This window comes from Palaemon carinicauda, chromosome 39 (assembly GCF_036898095.1).
Source record: "Palaemon carinicauda isolate YSFRI2023 chromosome 39, ASM3689809v2, whole genome shotgun sequence".
NCBI lineage: Eukaryota > Metazoa > Arthropoda > Malacostraca > Decapoda > Palaemonidae > Palaemon > Palaemon carinicauda.
This window is the reverse complement of record NC_090763.1, coordinates 23644336-23665836: the sequence shown is the minus strand read 5'-3', so window position 1 is coordinate 23665836 and position 21501 is coordinate 23644336. Positions and strand designations below refer to the sequence as shown.

The following is a 21501-nucleotide window of genomic DNA, read 5'->3' as shown; positions in this document are numbered from 1 at the left end:
TGACAAGCACATTTAAGTAACACATCACAGATCAAAATGTCTTCGATACGTCTTCTTAAACAATACATTAAATATAACATTAAATTTCCACAAAATATTCATGCAAAATAAAATAAGGAAATAAAAATTTGGTATCTAAATATATTAGGATAATCTAATCATTCGAAAGAGGAATTCAAGATTTAAATTTTAATAAAAAGAAAAAATAAAAAAATTCTCATTTCAAAGTAAATTCTCCAATTTTGCCTAATCCGCAAGGATTAACTTCAACATAAAAATACTACACCAAGTAGCCAGGAAAATAAAAATAGAGGGGCACTCAATAGAGCGAAGACCTCCGCCGCAGCAGCTTATTTCTCGACCTTGACCTTAACATGTCTTAATTGGCATGGATTTTCATAGGCTACACTCAAATATGAACTAAGTTTGAAGTCCCTGTGACAACGATATCCACACTTACGGCTGATTACGTGAATTGGACACTGCTTGATCTTTAACTTTGGCTTTCCAAAATCTAATCATCCCCAGCTTTTTAGGTAACAACTAATCCCAGCAAGTTTCATTACTATACGATTAAAATTGTGACCAGAAAGCTATTCACAAACACACAAACAGGAGGTAAAATATAACCTCCTTCCAACTTGGTTGACGGAGACAAAAATGTACCTTTATATAAATAAAACTGTGGTTAAACAACTCTTTACATTACTCTTAGTAATACTCAACTTTCCTGACTATTCCTTACCTTTATTAGCTAGCTGACAGCTCTCATTCTTCTTTCAGTCACCCATATCAATGTTTATCTGAGAGTATGCGACATACATTACTAAACATCTAAAGATTTTTTTTTTGAACAGGACGTTCAAGTACATTGTGTATTTAATAAATGTTTATGAATCCGAACAATGTTACTGCTGAAATTTTAATGAATTGTTGTAGAATGAGAGGGGGAAGATTCTATTTTTTTAATACACGAGCTGCGACCCGCAATAGTCGGCTAACAATCAGGTACATATCCTGCTTGGATGAACAGAGACAATTTCAATTTTCAGGTTCAGTTCGGTTCAGATTGCCGGAGCATATCTCCGGGTGGGGGCTCTTGGACTAAAAGTCATAGCCCCACAGGTTACATGATTGTGCAAAGGGCTATGCATCTTAGTCAATTTTCTTTTACAAAACTTGTATGTGTATATATATATATATATATATATATATATATATATATATATATACGAATCAGAATTTTTTTCAGAGACTCGACTGCGGTGCCATAGACATACCAGTGCCAGCAAGACACGAGAGAGAGAGAGAGAGAGAGAGAGAGAGAGAGAGAGAGAGAGAGAGAGAGAGAGAGAGAGAGGCATCACATATAAATGTTGGTGATTCATGACTGACTTAAACCTAATACGAAGCTTAAACTGCACAGTTATAATTCATCCAAATAAAAGTCAGCATATACCGTAGTCAGTTATATCGAATAACCACGTGAAAAAAAACCACTATTTCTGGCAAGAGAACACAACCCAATTTGTTAAGTTTGTATTGAGTTACGTAACCAAATACGAAAATTCATTATCTCAACATGCAATATCAACTTAGATTAAGTCGCATATGTGAGTGACATCACCAATGGATTTAGGCCTAACCATTAAATGAAGGTAATATATCCACAGCCGCGTGGTACTTTTCAAGCGAAGCCTAAAAATAATGACAGATGGTAAGAAATCAAAAGAAACAGGGGATGATCGAGAGAATTATCTCTAATAGTGTGGGGGAAAGGGTAGGGGGAAATATGGGGTAGAGCGTTATGGGTTGGTCCTTGGTAGGTCTAGGGGTACCGTGATGGGGTTGGGAGACGCTTTCTAGCGGTTTCGCGGTTATCATTGAGCAAGACATAAAGTCACACATCATTCTCGGACGAAATATGAAAATAAAGAGAGAGGAAGGAGAACCTATGTAATCCTGGCTACACAGCCTACACTGAACGCGTTGCAGTGTTCAATGTATCAATAATGCCCTTACAACGAAAGAAAAGTGCGAGACTATACTGGAAGGTTGAACCTCAAGAGGACAATATCGTTCTCTGAATTCTCTGGAAGAACAGCAACTGTTGTCTGTCTGTTGTCAGCGGTGAGTGAACTTTAGCGGTCGGGACTTAGAGACGTCAGCTGCCTTGGGCAAGAAAATAGTCTTTGATTTTTTGTTGCTTTGCTTTGCGCTTTCGTATGTTTGTGAACAGATCAGAGCAATCTGACGTTGATGATGAAAGCATTTTGCTATGCTGAAATTTCGACAAGATAATACACACAAAATTCATGTTGAACAGGGAACTTAGTTTATATATATATATATATATATATATATATATATATATATATATATATATATATATATATATATATATATATATATATATATCAAAATACAGCATTGTCACTACATCCTTCTCACGTTGAATTTATCCCTTTAGGACTATACAACAACATATAGTAGAAACAAATTCTATACCTGTAGGCCTAATTATGGCAAGAATGACAAACTATACATGAAAAATAGTACCCTAAATGCATGTAGGTTAGTTTTACTACTTAAAGCTTCTAAAGACTTTGGTCCGAAATCTCTATGTGTATGACACAATCGATAATTAATATTTTTTCTCTATTTCAGATTGTCAACCCAAAATGGAGGGGCGGGACCTAATCTAAAAGCTGGAGGCTAAGTGAGATTACAGACAATACTGGATACTATGCGGATACGGGACGTTTTATTATTATTATTATTATTATTATTATTATTATTATTAACTAAGTTACAACCCTGTTTGGAAAAGCATGATGCTATACCACCAAGGGCTCCAACAGGGAAAGTAGCCCAGTGAGGAAAGTAAACAAGGAAACTGATAAAATAGGGTTCCTCAAGCAAGAGAACTTTGATCCAAGACAGTGGAAGACCGTAGTAACGAGGCTATGGGACTCATCTACCCTTACCAAGTGGAAAGTAGCCACTGAATATATACCAAGATTGCAGTAGTTGACCCTTAAATTTAAGTGTAGAACTTCCTTTAGGCTTCTATGATTAATAATAAAATAATCTAATACAGAACAGTGACTATGTGTTTGAAAAAAAAATATATATTTAATCATGACAGGTATTCTTGAGAATTCGATTAGTTTAAAAGGCACTAGAAGATATTAATGAAACTACTAAAGATTACGCGAGTGCCTTAAGTGAATGAGATCATGATGAGTGGTAGATGGAGATGGTTTGGACATGCTCTTCGCACTCGCCAAGAGAGATTTGTTCACCAAACGTTCAGCCGGGCTCCACATTGCACTAGAAGTATTGGAAGACCCAGGCCTACATGGCTGAGGACTTTGAAGCACGAAGTAGATGATCAATGGAGAGGCATCAATAGGCGTAGGAGACGATGATAATGAAAAGGCATTCTCTCTTAAACAATACAAAAATACCACATATAGCCACCCCAAAATATCTATAGCTACCTTATCGTCATATTTCCTACGTATACTTCTATTTCTTTTTAAACATATTACCCTTATAGTCTAAGAAACTTCATGGTGTTCTTGATCTTGCCTACCAAAATACCACGACTGGAAATTCTGGAGTATCTTTTGCGTGCATGGAAACATTATGTTGACGGGATTTTCAACAATGTTGAAGTTTACGCTCGGAGCTTCAAGACCGCAGCCCAACTTTTAACATACAAGACTCGTTGTAATAGAAACTCCCATTTCGTATTGGACTTCCTTCAGTAAGTTTGAGCATATAGTTGCCAGACTGCACTCATTAGTCAATTGTGCTACCAAGATTAACCAAAGCTGTTAAAAAATTGTTCTAACAAAATTTATCCCAAGTGCGTTCGCGTTTGTATATGTAACTCGATCATTATACTTACATCATAATCGATATTATTATTATTATTATTATCATTATCATTATTATCATTATTATTACTTGCTAAAGTACAACCCTAGTTGGAAAAGCAGGATGCTACAAGCTCAGGGGTCATAACAGGGAAAATTACCCAGTGAGGATAGGAAACAAGGAAAAATAAAATATTTCAAGAACAGTAACAACATTGAAATAAATATTTCATATATAAACTATAAATTTTTTAATAAAACAAGAAAAAGAGAAACTAGATAGAATATAGTGCCAGATTGTACCCTCAAGCAAGTTCACATTTGTCTTAAAATAACCGATTATATACTGCATTTAATAAAAATTTTATCAGGGGAAGTTTCAAACTTCTACATGTCCTCACATTACAACCAGCAAATTAAATGGCTAACAATACACACTGTGGTCATATAACTCATAACTGCTGTCAGTCGGGGATATGTGAAGTGTTGTCCAGAGCCTTTGTCCTTCAACTCTTCCCACGCAGTAATGACGAGTTTGGAACTTTGGAGACTTCAAATTTGCGACAACTTTGTGATAATTATTATTATTATTATTATTATTATTATTATTAGTACTAGCTAAGCTATAACAATAGTAGGAAAAGCAAAATGCTATAAGCCTTATAATAACTATTTCTTACTTTACTTTAAGGGAGGCTTTCCTGATACCATCACACAGAAACCCTAGGCCCTACAGGACCTACAAGATCTGTTGTATACACTATTGTGTATTTACAGCATCACATAGGGTTTTCCACTTGTCAAATCCACATTATCGAAGGACTTATAAAATAAATCTTCAACTTCTTGGAGGCCTTAATATCTTCAGTCCTTATGATGTCTAAAAGGAGCTTCTTATATAATCATGAGCCAGCATATTTGAAAGCTCTAGAACCTACAGTAGACACATATCTCGGTTCAAATAACTAGACACCATCTGGAACTAGTCTCATACGGTAGATATAAACCGAAAAGGCAAAGGTTCGGTTATCAATGGGTGTGCTCGATTATCTTTTAAAGAGTTGCAGACCATATAATCGAGAGAGAAAGAGAGAGAGAGAGAGAGAGAGAGAGAGAGAGAGAGAGAGAGAGAGAGGGGGGGGGGGAGGACGCTTTATACAAACCTACCAAAGTAAGCGAAAAACTCCGACCAAGGACATACGCACCACTACTTTCTACGGCGATAGGCCTATGGACAAGGGCGTCCAGGTTTCTACTTTTTTTTCTTCTCATAGATGAGGATAGAGAGAGTACATAGCAGTGAGTAAACCTGTTCTTTAGGCCTTGCAATACCAGTTAAGGTAGTAGATAAGATAGTTGTTTCGTGATGACGAAACAACATGGCATATAAATATCTTCTAAGCCTAGAACGAATAAGAGAAGCCGAAATCTTAAGTGTTGGACTTTGGGCCCCAGTGGGAATATCTTTAAAGCGAACAACAGTCTAAAACGAATTCTGATTACGATGATGATAACTCTCAACTACCAAATCGACAACAAAGAAAGCAACCAAGTATTGTCTTATACAAAACAAACCTTAATATAAATTCCAGTAGACAGAAGATGAAAAGTTATAGCGACACACCAGATAATGCTATAATTAATATAATTTTTGTTTAATATTACCCGTTAAATTCAGGAGAACGATGTAATGTTGGAGTGAAATGTTCTTTGTAAAATTCCTAATGAAACCAGATGTAGAACTTTAATTTTTATATTATATCTAAAAAATAACAAACTCTGTACATTATTTAGAGTATGTACCTTATAATATCAATGGGAAATAAACAAGAAAGTACAACCATAAAAATGCCTTTGCTACTCAAAAAAAGATTTTGAGTATAATCTATATTTGATATAAAACATTTGCAATACATTTTTTTTCTTTTTTTGGTAAATAAAACGATCATCATATCCTGCGAACTGTTAACAGATCCATCAACAATACAAAACACTAATTCAAAAAATAAATAAAATACAAAAAAAGAAAAAAAAAATTTCATGCTCCAACTTTCTTTTTATAAAATGACAGTGATCTCTGAACTAACAGTTTCATTTTTTTTCTATTTCATTCGATATTTGAAATTTATTGAATAATAAAACATTTGAGCAGTCAATACGAATCTTTCTTGAATCATGAATCTCCATTTTGAGAATTGGGTAGTTAAATCGGTAAAACTTCAAAAAGTTCAAACTTGCAGCGAATGTTTTTATGTTGAACAGGCTGACCTGAGTCTTCTATGATATATCTGTTTTGATGTTGTTACTGTTTTTAAACAATCTCATTTTAATTGTTCACTATTTCTCACATCGTTTATTAATTTCCTTGTTTCCTTTCCTCACTGGACCATTTTTTCCTGTTGGAGCCCTTGGCTTAGAGCATTTAGCTTTTCCAACTAGGGTTGTAGCTTAGCTACTACTACTACTACTACTACTACTACTACTACTACTAATAATAATAATAATAATAATAATAATAATAACAACAGCGTCATGCATTGAATCAACGCAATTCCGGTGAGTTTCTGATACATGGCCAAGGAACAACAGTCAATATACATTATGATGAACTCATGAAACCTTTAGAAGCAGTCAAGATTATACTGCGAAGACAGACACACAGCATATCTACCTAAACATTTAGCCGTCATTAGTGACGGGTCGCCTACACTAGCATTAGCAATAATAACCGTCCCCTGTCACCACCCCCATGAGAGGGGTAGAGACCATAAATTCAAATTTCACCAACTCACTGGCAGTTACCAAGCACCAGGAGCCGGGTCATAGTGCACATATCTAAATTAGTGGTGAAAGCATACTTGAGTTATGGCGCGGATATGATTGTGCATTATGTAGCAATCTGTGTTCGTTTGTATTTCTCTCTCTCTCTCTCTCTCTCTCTCTCTCTCTCTCTCTCTCTCTCTCTCTCTCTCTCTCTCTTGAGTGATAATAAAAAAAAAATCTTTCAATGAATGCGAAGATTTTCTAAAATAAGTTGCGTCGTAAATTGGTCTATGAAAAACTTGTAGAAATTACAACCTATTCGGTACGGAAAAGCTTTAGTTTTTTAGTAATTTTAACGTGAAATTTTGTTAAAGTGTCGTGAATAGATCGAAGAATTAGTAAATTTATCTGATTATAAAATAAAACCGATAACAGAATGCCGTATAATATGTAAAGTCACGAAAGCTAAATCTCATTGATTTCATGTATAAAGTAAAGATTCTGCCGTATCCACTCACTCCTCTTCTAATTTCCAGGATTAATGTGTGTTCTATTAATCCTGCTTATTTCGAGTTTAATAAGCCCACCGTATTTGCACGGCCGACCACTTGAGTCCATCTTTCCCCACTCTTAAAAGCCATATTCACCGTATTTCCTATACATCCGGATCTTCCCAGACATTCCCAGTTATATAGTTAATTCTAAGTCTTCCCTTCTCCACCCTGAGACGCAATTACTACGCAGTATTCTAGAAGCTTTATTCCAGCTGTGACCAGATTGTGGAATGATCAGTGTAATCTGGCGGTTGAATCGGTTTATACTTATAAAAAAATTTTTCCTGTATAACATGTTTGAATTAATCCACGCAAGTTTCATAACTCTACGATTAAAATTGTGGCCAGGAGGCTATTCACAAACACACACACAAACAGGGGAGAAAACATAACCTCCTTCCAACTTCGTTCATGGAGGTAATAAGCCTCGTTTCAAAGTTTATTTATGACCGCTCTATTTCGACACTGTTACTGGTCTTAATATATTTTACATATTTCTTTTAAAAATATTTTAAATATAGTTTATTCGTTATATCTTTTCCGTACTGAGATTCTTTCCTCGTTAGAGCCTTTGGGCTTATTACCACTGTTTCTTTAATTAGGGTTGTAGCCTGGTTAATCATGATAAAAGTCGTAACATGATTTTAACTATATACTAATGATTACTGATTACCAAGTTTATATATATATATATATATATATATATATATATATATATATATATATATATAAGAACAAATCGTTAGATGGTGCAACATGATTAGAACTGAAACGATAAGAGAGATTACTCGAGTGCCATGTGTGGACAAGATAATGGTGAGGGGTAGATGGAGATGGCTTGTCATACTCTTCGCACACCCCAAGAGAGATTAGTTCAACAAACTTTCAACTGGGCTACATAAGGTCCTAGAAGAGTTGGAAGACCCAGGCCTACATGACTGAGGACTATGTAGCGTGAAGTAGATGATGAATGGAGATGTAAGGGATTAAAAGCTCAAGATAGAGACGACAGGCGAAATCTAACCGAGGCCCTTTGCGTCAATATGCGTAGGAGATGATATATATATATATATATATATATATATATATATATATATATATATATATATACACATATATATATACTGTATATATAGGCTATATATATATATATATATATATATATATATATATATATATATATATATACCAATGAAGAAATGACTCGAGACGTCAAAAGCAGTTAGGCCTATCCGTGGGACATAGGCCTAATCGAGATATGCTGCTATTGCTAGACAGGAATTTCCTTACTCAAATAAAGAGAATGTTTCTACTATCGTAAAACATATGATAAAAATTATCTAAATTTAATAAATAACGGCAATCCCATTCAATGGAAGAGACTGAACAGTTAGTGTGTTTGTATGCTTTCTTTCCTCAAAGATATTTCTACAAATTACAAAGCGTTCTCAATTTAGAGAGCTTTCAACGGACACATGTTGGCACACCAGAAAATTGGCGGAATGAAAGTAAGAACTTTTAAGAAATAAAGATGGGGGAAAGTTTGGCAGTGCAGCAAATTTAAAAAACAGAAATTTTGTTGTTTTATTATTTGAAATATAGAGTTGAATTTACTATGTTTTTTTTTTTTATAATTGTTAACCCACACACGTTCAACAGCTTCAAAAGTGGTACATAGAAATTTACGAAATTTCTCACATTTTATATACGATCTCTTATAGCATAATAAACAGCGCAATTACAAGTATCGCGATAATGAATGATATAAAAATCTCTACAAGATGAATGTAAAGTTGAATTATGCTCTCTCTCTCTCTCTCTCTCTCTCTCTCTCTCTCTCTCTCTCTCTCTCTCTCTCTCATAAAAATCTATGGGCAGATGGCTTCGATAAGTCTAAATGATCCTCGTCTCTAAAAAAAAAAACAAAAAAAAAAAACATATCATCAGCCTATAGGACTAGGTCAAGGAATTATGGTTGTGAGGACGTAGAAATTAGATTAGGCCTATGTTAGCTACCAGGCTAAAGTAAAAAAAAAAATCTCTTATTTGTTTATATATGGACTGTCGACATTCAATGAACTGACTTTGTATTTACCTGTCTGTTTTATTCGTTAAATTTCAGAACAAATAAATATTTCTAGGTTTCACTATCTTAAAGTTTAAGAATTCGTACTGACAGTTTTATAACGCATGCAATAATGGCGTATCTGCTGGTTCCAGAAGATCGCATCTGGCCTCTTATTTCTTAATAATTTCTACATAAAGGTCAAGATTCATAAATATTACATAACTTCAAGAAAACTCTTATATCAAATCAGGTAGTTGAATCAGTGGAACTTCAAAAGATCAAACTTGCCCCAAATGTTTTAATGTTTGAACAGGCTGACATAAGTCTCTTTTAATAGTTTATACATGAAATATCTGTTTTAATGTTGTTCCTGTTCTTAATATATTTTATTTTATTTCTTCATTACTTCTCTTATAGTTGATCCATTTCCTTATTTCCTTTCCTCACTAGGCTAATTTTCTCTGTTGGAGCCTTTGGGCTTACAGCATCCTGCTTTTCCAACTTAGTTAATAATAATAATAATAATAATAATAATAATAATAATAATAATAAAATTAACGCTAAGGTCACCCGATAAATCATTACAATATCAGTAATAATAATAATGGTAACCATGTTCTTTATTATTCACAAATGAATGATTCGTTAAGCAAAACGAACACAGGCTGCTAAAACACACACACACCAAAGAAGAGGAGAGGGAGGGCGTTGGCGATGTATGGAGATGGGTGTGTTCTCTCCAGAGATCGATAGATGGAGAAATTTGTCGTGAACCTTTTGGCGATGATTCATGATCTTAATAATATTACTTTTACTAATATGGATATAATAAGAAAGGGTGTATTGGCATAACATATTAAATTATCTTAACACTACCGCTAGACTTATAGTAACGATAATATTTTATTATTACTAAGGTACAACCCTAGTTGAGAAGACTCGTCTTGATTTGAAGTTCTCTAGCTTGAGGGTTCACTCGGGCACATTATTCTATCTTGTTTTTCTTCCTCTTGTTTTGTTAAAGTTCTTATAGTTTATGTAAGAAATATTTATTTTAATGTTACTTTTCTTAAAATATTTTTTTTCTCGTTTCCTTTCATAACAGGGCTATTTTCCTTGTTGGAGCTTATAGCATCCTGCTTTTCCAACTAGGGTTGTAGATTAGCAAGTAATAATAATAATAATAATAATAATAATAATAATAATAATAAAAGCATGACGCTACAACCCCGAGGGTTCCAACAAAGAAGGGCAAGTAATTGTCAATATAAAGGGATTACTATTCTTAAAGAAACCTTTGAATATGCTACTGATAATACTAAAATGTACATTAACATGACTATGCCTTAATAGACCAGTCATTACTCTTAAGGTGAGGGAGAAAATAAATTATTAGTATTGCGAAGAATTCAATAAAGTACAGATAGTGCGCGTCCTCTGAACTGACTACAGTGTTTCGCATCAGAACTGTAACCAAAATTGGTCCTGGGTTACAGTATACATCATAGGCTATATTAATAAGACAAATATTGCGCAGAGTTTACAACTCTTCAACCATATAATTGGTACTATTTGTACAGATTAGAGAGATTAGTTCACCATACTTTTAATTGGGCTCAACAAGGCACTAGAAGATTTGTAAGACCTAGACCTACATGGCTGAGGACTATGAAACGTGAAATAGATGATCAACGGAGAAGTATTGATTTAAAAGCCCAAGATAGAGACCAGAGTCAGTAAAGTTCCTGATCGAGACGACTGGCGAAATCTAACTAAGGCGATTTGCGTTAATATGCGTAGGTGATGGTGATAATGATGATAATTCTTACAGCTAAGCTAACAGTCAACTAAACTACGCCACTACCTAGGTCTACATACGAGAAGAGAGAGAGAGAGAGAGAGAGAGAGAGAGAGAGAGAGAGAGAGTGTTTCTGGTATCAACGTTCCTCTTAAATGGTTTACCAGCCGCTTTCAAGGCAAAAACGATATATTACAATGGTCCTTACGGGTAAATTTTCACATAAGTTTAACCTTGGATGAAGTCGTTCATACGCTTAAATACCGAAGGCAATTGCCGTGGCGTCTATTAAATCATAACAATACTCTAGTGTGAGAAACTGTAGGGGAAAGAAAATAATGTTTACCTGAAACTAATGCATAGCCTTTGGTACAACTACAAAGGTTTCTACAAATTTTAGAAATTTCAGAAAATATACACAACATAAGAGTTGAGTAAAATTTCCGACATTTTAGAATACCTAATTCAACGAGAGAGAGAGAGAGAGAGAGAGAGAGAGAGAGAGAGAGAGAGAGAGAGAGAGAGAGAGAGAGAGATATTCCGTCCATTGCATTATCGACGATAATGTTAAAAGCTAATTAACGCACGCAAGTCGTTCAAACCCGTGATGCAAAAAGTGCATGACGAAAAACCAAAGCAAGAAAATCTGGAAAATGGAAGGAGGCGAGGGTGGGGGAGTAGGACCAAGGAAATTACAAAATCAGGAAGAATGAATCAAGGTTACAAGAACTGGCTTCAAAGAGAGAGGAATCTCAAACAATAGACGACTGCAGAGTATCGAATAACCGTCACAGCGGGAATATTTTTGTTTGTTTAAATTCACACAACAATAACCATAATGGCAATTATATCTTATTCAAACTTATTTGCAAGGTTTACAATGTCAACGTATCATAATCTGTAATGATTTAATTTTTAAAAATCTGGGTTTTTGTGCTACACAAAGAGATCTTTCTGTTATTCCCAACCAAGCATGTTCAAGTCAGGTTATAAAATGCAGTTCAGAGGGTTCTTACTTCCTACTTAGTACTTTTGGGGCTTCATTAATGTTTAATATAGAAATTTTGGAGCACCTGGATTTCAAACATCCCGCCTGATGTAGCTAATTTCAAAGTGGTAGTTTCAAAATTCAAATATTATAGAACATGAAATTTTAATGGGAGCTGCGCCACGGTGCTAGTCTCATTTTTTTCAGATTACCCTGTTTTGATTTACATTAGAAATGTTAGGTAAGAAGCTGGTAGTAAACTCTCTCTCTCTCTCTCTCTCTCTCTCTCTCTCTCTCTCTCTCTCTCTCACAAATACATACACACACACACACACACACACACACACACACACACATATATATATATATATATATATATATATATATATATATATATATATATATATACACACACACATATATATATATATATATATATATATATATATATATATATAATTTGATTGATATACCTGATGCTGATGAAGAACTTGCTGTGCCTATGAATGGATTCAGCGTGTTTGAAGTCGATGCTATCCTCATTAAACTAAAGAGATGGAAAGCCCCGTGATACGATGAAATAACTGCCAAGATGATACTGGCCGAAAATGAAGTCACTCCCAGACTACTCAAAAGACTATTTTGTAGAATGTGGTATGAAGAGGAAAAACCTGATGAATGGGAGTTAGGAGTTGGTGAAAAAAAAAAAACGACCTGATTGATTGCAATAATTACAGAGGCATAACACTTGCGTCAGGTGTTATGAAAATATACTGTATAGTATGCTTATTCTAAAGAGACTGGAGTATAAGATTGATGAAAGGCTGAGAGATGAACAAGCAGGATTTAGAAAAGGTAGAAGTTGCACTGACCAAATTCTCATTTTGAGACACGTTGTACAGCAATGCGTAGAATATAGAAACCCCCTTTTGATGGCCTTTGTGGACTATGAAAAAGTCTTTGATAGTATGCACCGTCCATTTTGTGAAGAGTCCTGCGTTATTGTGGAATTCCTCTTAAATATGCAAATTTGATTAAATCTGTTCATGAGCATAGCAAGTGCAAAATTAATAGTAATTGAGTCTTATCAAATGAATTTCCTGTGAACAACAGAGTACTCCAAGGGACTATATTGTCACTATGTTTATCCTCCTCATGGATTTTGTAATGCGTAGAACAGTCGGAGATGGTGGAGAAGGATTGAACTGGATTGCTGATAGGAATTTAGCAGATCCAGAGTATGCAGATGATACTTTCCTTGTTAGCAGAACACCATAGGATTTGCAATGCTTGCTTACCAGAATACATGAAATATCACACGAGGTTGGGCTGGCTGAAGTTAAATAGAAGAAAGACAGAGATGATGAGAACGGAGTATACAATGGAAGATGAAATATTGGAAGGAGAAAGTATTAATGAGGTAGAATCATTTAAGTATTTAGGAACTATGATCCTCAGTACACGGTCTTTAGAATTTGAGTTTAGTGAAAGACTGAAAAAAGCAAATCAGACAATGGCTAGGTTAAGTAAAATTTTGGAAATCAAATCGCCTGAAATTAAATATAAAAATCAGAATATATATCAGTCTACTGAGATCGGTGTTACTCTATGGACATGAGTCATGGTATCAAGGTCTATAGAATATTCTATTGACCTTGCATGGTATGACAATGAAACAATCTCCAATAGATTTAGTAGATTTGAGAACAAAGCCCTCAGAAGGATATTGGGAGTTAAATGGCAGAACAGGATTAGAAATGAAATTATAGGAGATTAATCGAGTGCCATATGTGGATGAGATCATGATGAGGGGTAGATGGAGATGGTTGGGCATGCTCTGTGCACTTCCCAAGAGAGATTAGTTCACCGAACGTTCAGCTGGGCTCCAAAAAGGCACTAGAAGAGTTGGAAGACACAGGCCTACATGGCTGAGGACTATGAAGCGCAAAGTACATGAATGGAGAAGTATAAAATTAAAAGCTAAAGATAGAGACGGCTGGTGAAATCTAACAGAGGCCCTTTGCGTCAATAGGCGTAGATATATATATATATATATATATATATATATATATATATATATATATATATATATATATATATATATGATAAATTTTTCACATTTAGACGTGTTTTTCATATTCAAATAAGCCATATATATTTTTGATACATTAATGTCTGGATTCTCTTAACGACCTCGGGATCAGAGCCCCAGGCGAAATCACGCAAAGACAAGAGCTTGGGTCTGGCCGGGAAGCTTGTATAGACAGTGACTAAACCAGTTGCCAACTGCTGGTTTAGTCACTGTCTATACAAGCTTGGCGACCAGGGTTCGATTCCCGGCCAGACCCAAGCTCTTGTCTTTGCGTGATTTCGCCTGGGGCTCTGATCCCGAGGTCGTTAAGAGAATCCAGACATTAATGTATCAAAAATAAATATGGCTTATTTGAATATATATATATATATATATATATATATATATATATATATATATATATATATATATATATATATATATATATATGAGACTTTGGAACGATTTCCCACGCGCTATACTAAAAGTATCAGAAAACCAACTCTAATGGTGCTCGTCCTTGAATCCCGGGGGAGCTCTGGTTGCTGGTGACTGACTGGAAAGGGCTGGTTGCTAGTTGGTTGCTTGGCTGGTAGCCGTGAGCGAAAAGACCCACCCAATCTCGGACTCTACTTCGCCAATCCTTTTCTAGACGGCTGCTCCTGGAACGTCTAAGTCAACAGATTCAATTCTCCCAACCAAAGTCATAACGAACGTTACTCAATCTGGCTGTTGTATCCAAAATGATCCTCTTTCTTGGTGTTCGGTTCCAGATGTAGGATTCGTTAAAGTGAATGACCTTTATTTAAGGATTCTATGAACATACAGCAAACCTGCAACCTCCTTAAGCATGGTGTTACGTCACAACAGATTAACTACAGCACGTTGGCCTTCATTGTAAATTGCCTCCAGAATCCTAATTTATCATACATGTGGGTCTAGGCAGAATGAAATTAAGTTACACAATAAACTCGTTTTCTATATATTTCCATTTTCTATCCAGTATCAAATTGTCAGCACTGACAAAAGCCAATTAATCCCAGAAACTAAAATCAAAGTCAAAACAAAACGGTCAGCATTTGGCGGGAGCGTTCAAACAAAGCGGCATGTACTGTACTATAGAACTAACCATCTTCGGTCCTACGGTGGTGTACTTGACAATTCCCCCCACTCAGTACAAATAGAAAAAAAAGATAATGACTGGCACAATCGCTATGGGATTTTCAAGGCTAGAAGAAACGGTGGCGGTTCCATTATAGAAGCAGTCCCTCCTTGCGCTGTGCTTAACGAAGGTTTTCTGCCACCATAAAACAAGTGCACGAGTTTAATAAGAACTGCAGAGGTGGGAAACAGGAAGTATATGCATGAGATGTACTTCATACGTTGTTTTAATGTTTTTCTTCGAAAGAGATTACACCCTTTAAAGCAATAATATTCATATAATACACTACATTATACGTGTAATACGATTAGATGATAAAAAGAAACAAGATTAAGATTATCTTATTAGTTATTAATGAATCTATAGTCGGCATTGCAAGTACAAAACTTATCACAAGGACTGTGAAATTATATTGATTTCATTTTATAAATATAATGCCAGTGGTACCATTTAACGGTACATATATACAGTATATACCAAAGACTTCTTATGTCTGATTTGAGCAAATTATTGACCTTACTCTCTTGATACTTTAATATAGATAACATGTTTCCGAAGGATTTAGGCTATGATAATAATAAAAGTACATACACATTATATATATATATATATATATATATATATATATATATATATAGTAAATGAAAGATCAAAGCAAACTACTGTATATAAAGGCAACAGACCAATACATCTATTTATTGTACTTTAATACATGCAAAAACCAGTGAAATAAAATTTAGAATGATGTATATAATTAAATCCATAAATATTAGTTCAGTACAAGATTTAGATTTGGCAGTAAAAGTTAAGTTTAATTCATTCAACTGAAACGATGAAATTAATCAAATATTCAAAACTAAAAGAACACAATTAACTAAATTGACATAGCTTCAAAGTACTTAATTTGTTCCTTTGTTCCCAACTTTATTAGATTAATTCTTACTCTTCTAAAAAAAATTATTAATATATTATTTATTATTTAAGATGAACGTAATTCTAGAAGATTTGGAAGACCCAAGATTTACATATAGACTCTGGGAAGACCCAGGCCAACATGGATTGGGACTATGATGCGCGAAGTAGGAGGTGATGAATGGAAAAGTATTGAATTAAAAGCTCAAGATAGAGACGACTGGCGAAATCTAACCGAGGCCCTTAGCATAAAAAATGTGTAGGATGAGATTATGATGATTTATTCATAGAAGCGTAAAGGAAATTCTTCACTTGAAGGGCTAACTACTGCACTCTTATTATTCAGTGGCTATTTTCAGCGTCAATAGGCTTAGGAGGAGATGATGATGAATTCTAGATTATAGTTGAAGTATGTATATATATATATATATATATATATATATATATATATATATATATATATATATATAAACATACACATATACTCACGAATGACAATTGCAAAAACCACAAACAACTTCTAGACGTTCAGATGATATTCATTACTTGAGCATCGAACGAAAGAATATGAATTTGGACGAAGTAAAACCACAAAAGACGTGAGTAATAAGCTATGTGAAGGAGAGAGAGAGAGAGAGAGAGAGAGAGAGAGAGAGAGAGAGAGAGAGAGAGAGAGAGAGAGAGAGAGAGACTAACAATTTGGCAAAATAAACGATAATCACGTTTATTGTTATTATAACTTGCTAAGCTACAACCCTGCTCTATGCCCAGGGGTTCCAACAGGGAAAATAGCCCAGTGAGAAAAGGGAACAAGGAAAAATAAAATATTGTAAGAACACTAACAACATTAAAATAAATATCTCCTATACGTATAAACTATAAAAACTTTAACAAAACAAGAGGAAGAGAAATTAGGTAGAATAGTGAGCCCGAGTGTACCCTCAAACAAGACAGTGGAAGACCATGGTACAGAGGCTATGGCACTACCCAAGACTAGAGAACAATGGTTTAAAGAAGGGCAATACACAAAATGGCATTTCTGTGCTATAAATAATCCTTTTCTCCTATATATCATAAGATAAAATAAATTATTACTTTGCCTCTCATCAATATCAATTTATCAGCTTTAATGATTATACTTTAGCATATAACGGTATCCGAATGTCACAACACTAACTTACAGAAGAGAAAATTTTCCTACTTCAGGAAAGTTGTGCCCAATAAGAGAAAGGTGTCCCAGATAAGTTTAAGAGAAAATTTTTTCTAATATATATATATATATATATATATATATATATATATATATATGTATATATATATAAATATATACACATATATATAAATATGTATATGTATATATATATATATATATATATATATATATATATATATATAGCCTATATATAGTGTGTGTGTGTGTATTATACACCTATGTGAATGTGTATACATTTACATATACGTACATATATATATATATATATATATATATATATATATATATATATATGTGTGTATGTGTGTGTGTGTGTGTGTATGTATGTATGTATTATACACCTATGTGAATGTGTATACATTTATATATATATATATATGTTTGTGTATTAGAAAAAAACTTTCTCTTAAACATATCCGATACACCATTCTCTTATTGGGCGCAACTTTCCTGAAGTAAGAATATTATCGCTTTTGTAAGTTTGTGTTGTGACATTCGGAAAACCGTTATATCCTAAAGTATAATAATTAAAACTGATAAATTGATAAACATACCTCAATTAACTACACAAACATAAAAGTAAATACATTACATAAACGGTCATACCCCATAACCACGTGCGTACACATGTTAAGGTTTACGCAGATAGCATGAACACGAAGTAAAACAGATGCAACATAGTGACACAAGAAAAATAAACATAAAAAACACAATAAAAACAACAATTTTAAATTCATAATAAGCGCATATGAAACAGGAAGCAAGTGCATCCTAATATGCAAATGAGGGCGGATGATAAAAAAAAAAATTAAGATAAAAAACATGACTGTTATAATACGGGACTCCTCCCTGTCTTTCCTTTACCGTAAAGTAGGAATCTAAGCAAAGAATTCTTACCTGTTGCCTGTGGGTGTGTGCTCCGGGGGCGGATCCAAGAGTTCTCTAGGGGCGTGAAGCGGCGGTGGTGCCAAGGCGGCCACGAGAGACGTTACGATGATCGACGCAGCCGCTGGAGACCTCACCGTGGCTAAACCGAGGGAAGGCTCCGACGGGACATCCCTCCGGACTTCGGTTTCCTCGCTGACACTCGCTCCTTCGTCAGGAGGATTTCGAGTCCTGCTAGGGGAGCGTCGCCCAGAGAGACGTAGCCGACGCATGCGTCGCATGCTGCGTCTGACGACGCGGGACACGGCCGCAGCCAATCCTGTCCCGCCGGAGTCGTCTTCAGAGTCATCCCCTTCGTCACGTCTGACATTGACGTTTAAGGACACGTCCATGTCGTACGAATCCCCTTCGGCGGGATACCTCTGCGACCATGACCCTCCTCCGACAGCCCCGGCGTCCTGCCAAGAGTAATCGTCGCTCCTGTCGTAGGTGGCGCTGTCGGGGAAGTAATCGGAGGTATTGGGAGTGGGCGTGAGGATTTCGGGCAACTCCAGACTGGGGGGATTGAAGGAGAGGGGGGAGGAGGGGGAAAGGAATAAATTGGGGGGCAAGGAAGACAGTGAGGGCTGCTGGGTAGAGGACAATGACGCGGCGTCAATGGAGGGCGGAGGGGTCGCCGCCCCTTGGAAGGAAAGAGGGTTCTGGAGGATGAAATCTAGGGAGGAGGCAGAAAGGGAATTGGGGTTTTTGCAGGACAAGGAAGAATCGGTCGAGGAGGAGGAGGAGGAGGGGGCATTCTCCAAGTTCCTAGGGAGGGGGAAATCCAGGTTTGGAGAAGCCGGGGGAAGGGGGGTCGACTCGAGGGAGGGTGACGTTATATTTGGGGCTTCTAACCGACCGGGAGGAACAGCTGTAAGGGTAAGATTATCATCTCCAATATGGCCATCGCTTGCTCGATTGCATTCCCCATCAGGTGCAACACCTGCCAATTTCCCTTCCCGAGCGCACGTGTCCCCACATCGAACTTCACGCTCGGCCGGCTTTTTCCCATACACTAAATCGCTGGGAATGGCAATGGCCTCCTCTTTACTGCCAGCGGCACCTTCCCGTGCAACAGGTTCGTCGGAATTTCCAGTTTCCTTCAGCATATTTTGCTCGTTTTCCACCAGGGCGTCGCTGACATAATCGACGTACTGCCAGGACTCGACCAAGGACTCCTTGCATTCTTCTGAAGGAATGCCTTCCCCTTCGAAGCCAATGCCCCCAGCGGGCATATCCGTAACCTCTGAATCAAAGGGTATATCCATGAATGGTTTAGACCCTGCATCGTCCGTATCACCACTATATATTCCTTTCAAAGCGGCCGTAAGGTCACTCATCTCTTTGTCAGGTTCGTAATGGTCATCCGCCTCCCCCTTCTTAGTTCTCATCCCTCTGAAGAGTTCGTCTAATATATCACACTCGATAGACCCCACGTCCAACACCTTATTGCCACTCCCCCCTGCCAAGTCAGTCACAAGCACCTCCATTTTTCCATTATCACTCAAGTTTGGAACTATATTACATGGCGAATTAGAACTATGCATAGGTCTAGCATTCTTCTCCATATCAACAACCCCAGCTGATCGTAACTCCTCGAGAAACCTGTCAAACTTAGAATTCACGTCCGTACTGTCCCTTTCGCCTTGGATGACCGGATGTACCACGGGACTGGATTCCTGGGACACCTTGATGGTTACGGCTGCATTGTTTGGGGTATCTGTGGCCGATGGCATCGCGTCACTGCCCTTCCCTTCGCCGTTCAGATAGACAGAAGTCGATTTCGCGTCCCGTTCGCCGTTAACGTAAATAAAACTAGTTCCACCACTAGAAGGCGTCTTTTGGAAGTCTTCTAATCTGGTATCGTTGGAGGAACCGTCACCATCTTTCAGGACTTCCGGTTGAGCACTGACTGCCGATGGAAGGTGTGGCAACAGGTTAAGGACTGATTTGTTCCTGCTACCGGCGCTACTCGGGCTATTATTACTATCATTACCGTTTCCATCTCCGGGGACATCGTCTCCGTTACTGATATACGTGCTGGACGAATTGTGGCAATGATCAGCCGTACCTGGGTCGGATTTAGATGTAGGTAGGGGAGGCATCACGCTGATCGAGACTGTGGGGGCAATAATTGGAGAGGATACGTTACTTACATCTTCGCCAACGCATGCACATCCTTCAGGAATTTGACCCGAGTGGTATTCTTTGTTCTTTTCAAAATCGTCTGTGGTTTCATGAGAAGAGTTACCGTTCAAACCCGCCAGTGTCGACTTGCCTCTAACACAGTTACTTATTTCGTGGGCACCGTCACCAACGCCCATTTTCGCTTTGATAGATTTAGATTGAAGGGCGCTTTCTACGTCCACATTATCAAACACTATATCACTTTTTACACCTTTGAGGCATCCGTCAACGACATCGTTCTGATAAATGGGGTCATCCTTGGACTGAAGGATGACTCCTTCACTGTCCAGCAAGTTATCGTCGAATTCTCTGTCGCTGGCAATGTTGAAGGTATCATTCGTTGGCTCATCGTAGATGAAGGAAAAATACTTGTCCACGACTTTTCCTTCATCCAAGCCAGCATCCATGGACTGAAGGATGACTCCTTCCTTGTCCAGCAAGTTATCGTCGATTTCTCTGTCGCTGGCAATGCTGAAAGTATCATCTGTTGGCTCATCGTAGATAAAGGAAAAATACTCGTCCACGACTTTTCCTTCATCCAAGCCAGCATCTACGGCACTTGCCATAGTTGCGTTAAAGTTTCGCGGCGATTACACACACTACTTCATACTTGAGACACTGATTACCTGACACAACTGACTCTCTGTGCTTCCATGAACTGGCGTTGGTCATTCCAGCCCCGTAACTGTCGTACGACATAAATCATGATTTCTAACAAAACCAATTATTCACAGCATTTAAAATAGACTCCCCTATTTTTCACAAACAATAATGGCTAAATATACACATTTCATTCACGGATAAGTTCAATTTAAAAAGAGAGTAAAGTTTAGTTTAAATCTTACGTCTGGCACATACCTGTGTGGATGTAACCTTACGAGACGAGCCAGCAGGCAACAGCAGTTGCCAGTGATTGAATTGCAAGCCACGATATAATCGGTAACCTTTTTAAAGATTCGTCATTGAAACGGTAAATG

The 21501-nt window shown here is 36.6% G+C and overlaps 1 protein-coding gene across 1 annotated transcript in view; it reads right to left on the bottom strand.

The window, feature by feature from the left end:
• Window positions 1-21176, bottom strand: part of bdg (bedraggled) — a 259189-nt gene extending 238013 nt beyond the window's left edge. The window contains 1 exon segment of the mRNA XM_068362701.1: window positions 18311-21176. Within this exon segment, the coding sequence (XP_068218802.1) occupies window positions 18311-21090 (2780 nt within the window). The 5' untranslated portion in view covers window positions 21091-21176.
• Between the last annotated feature and the right edge of the window lie 325 nt (window positions 21177-21501).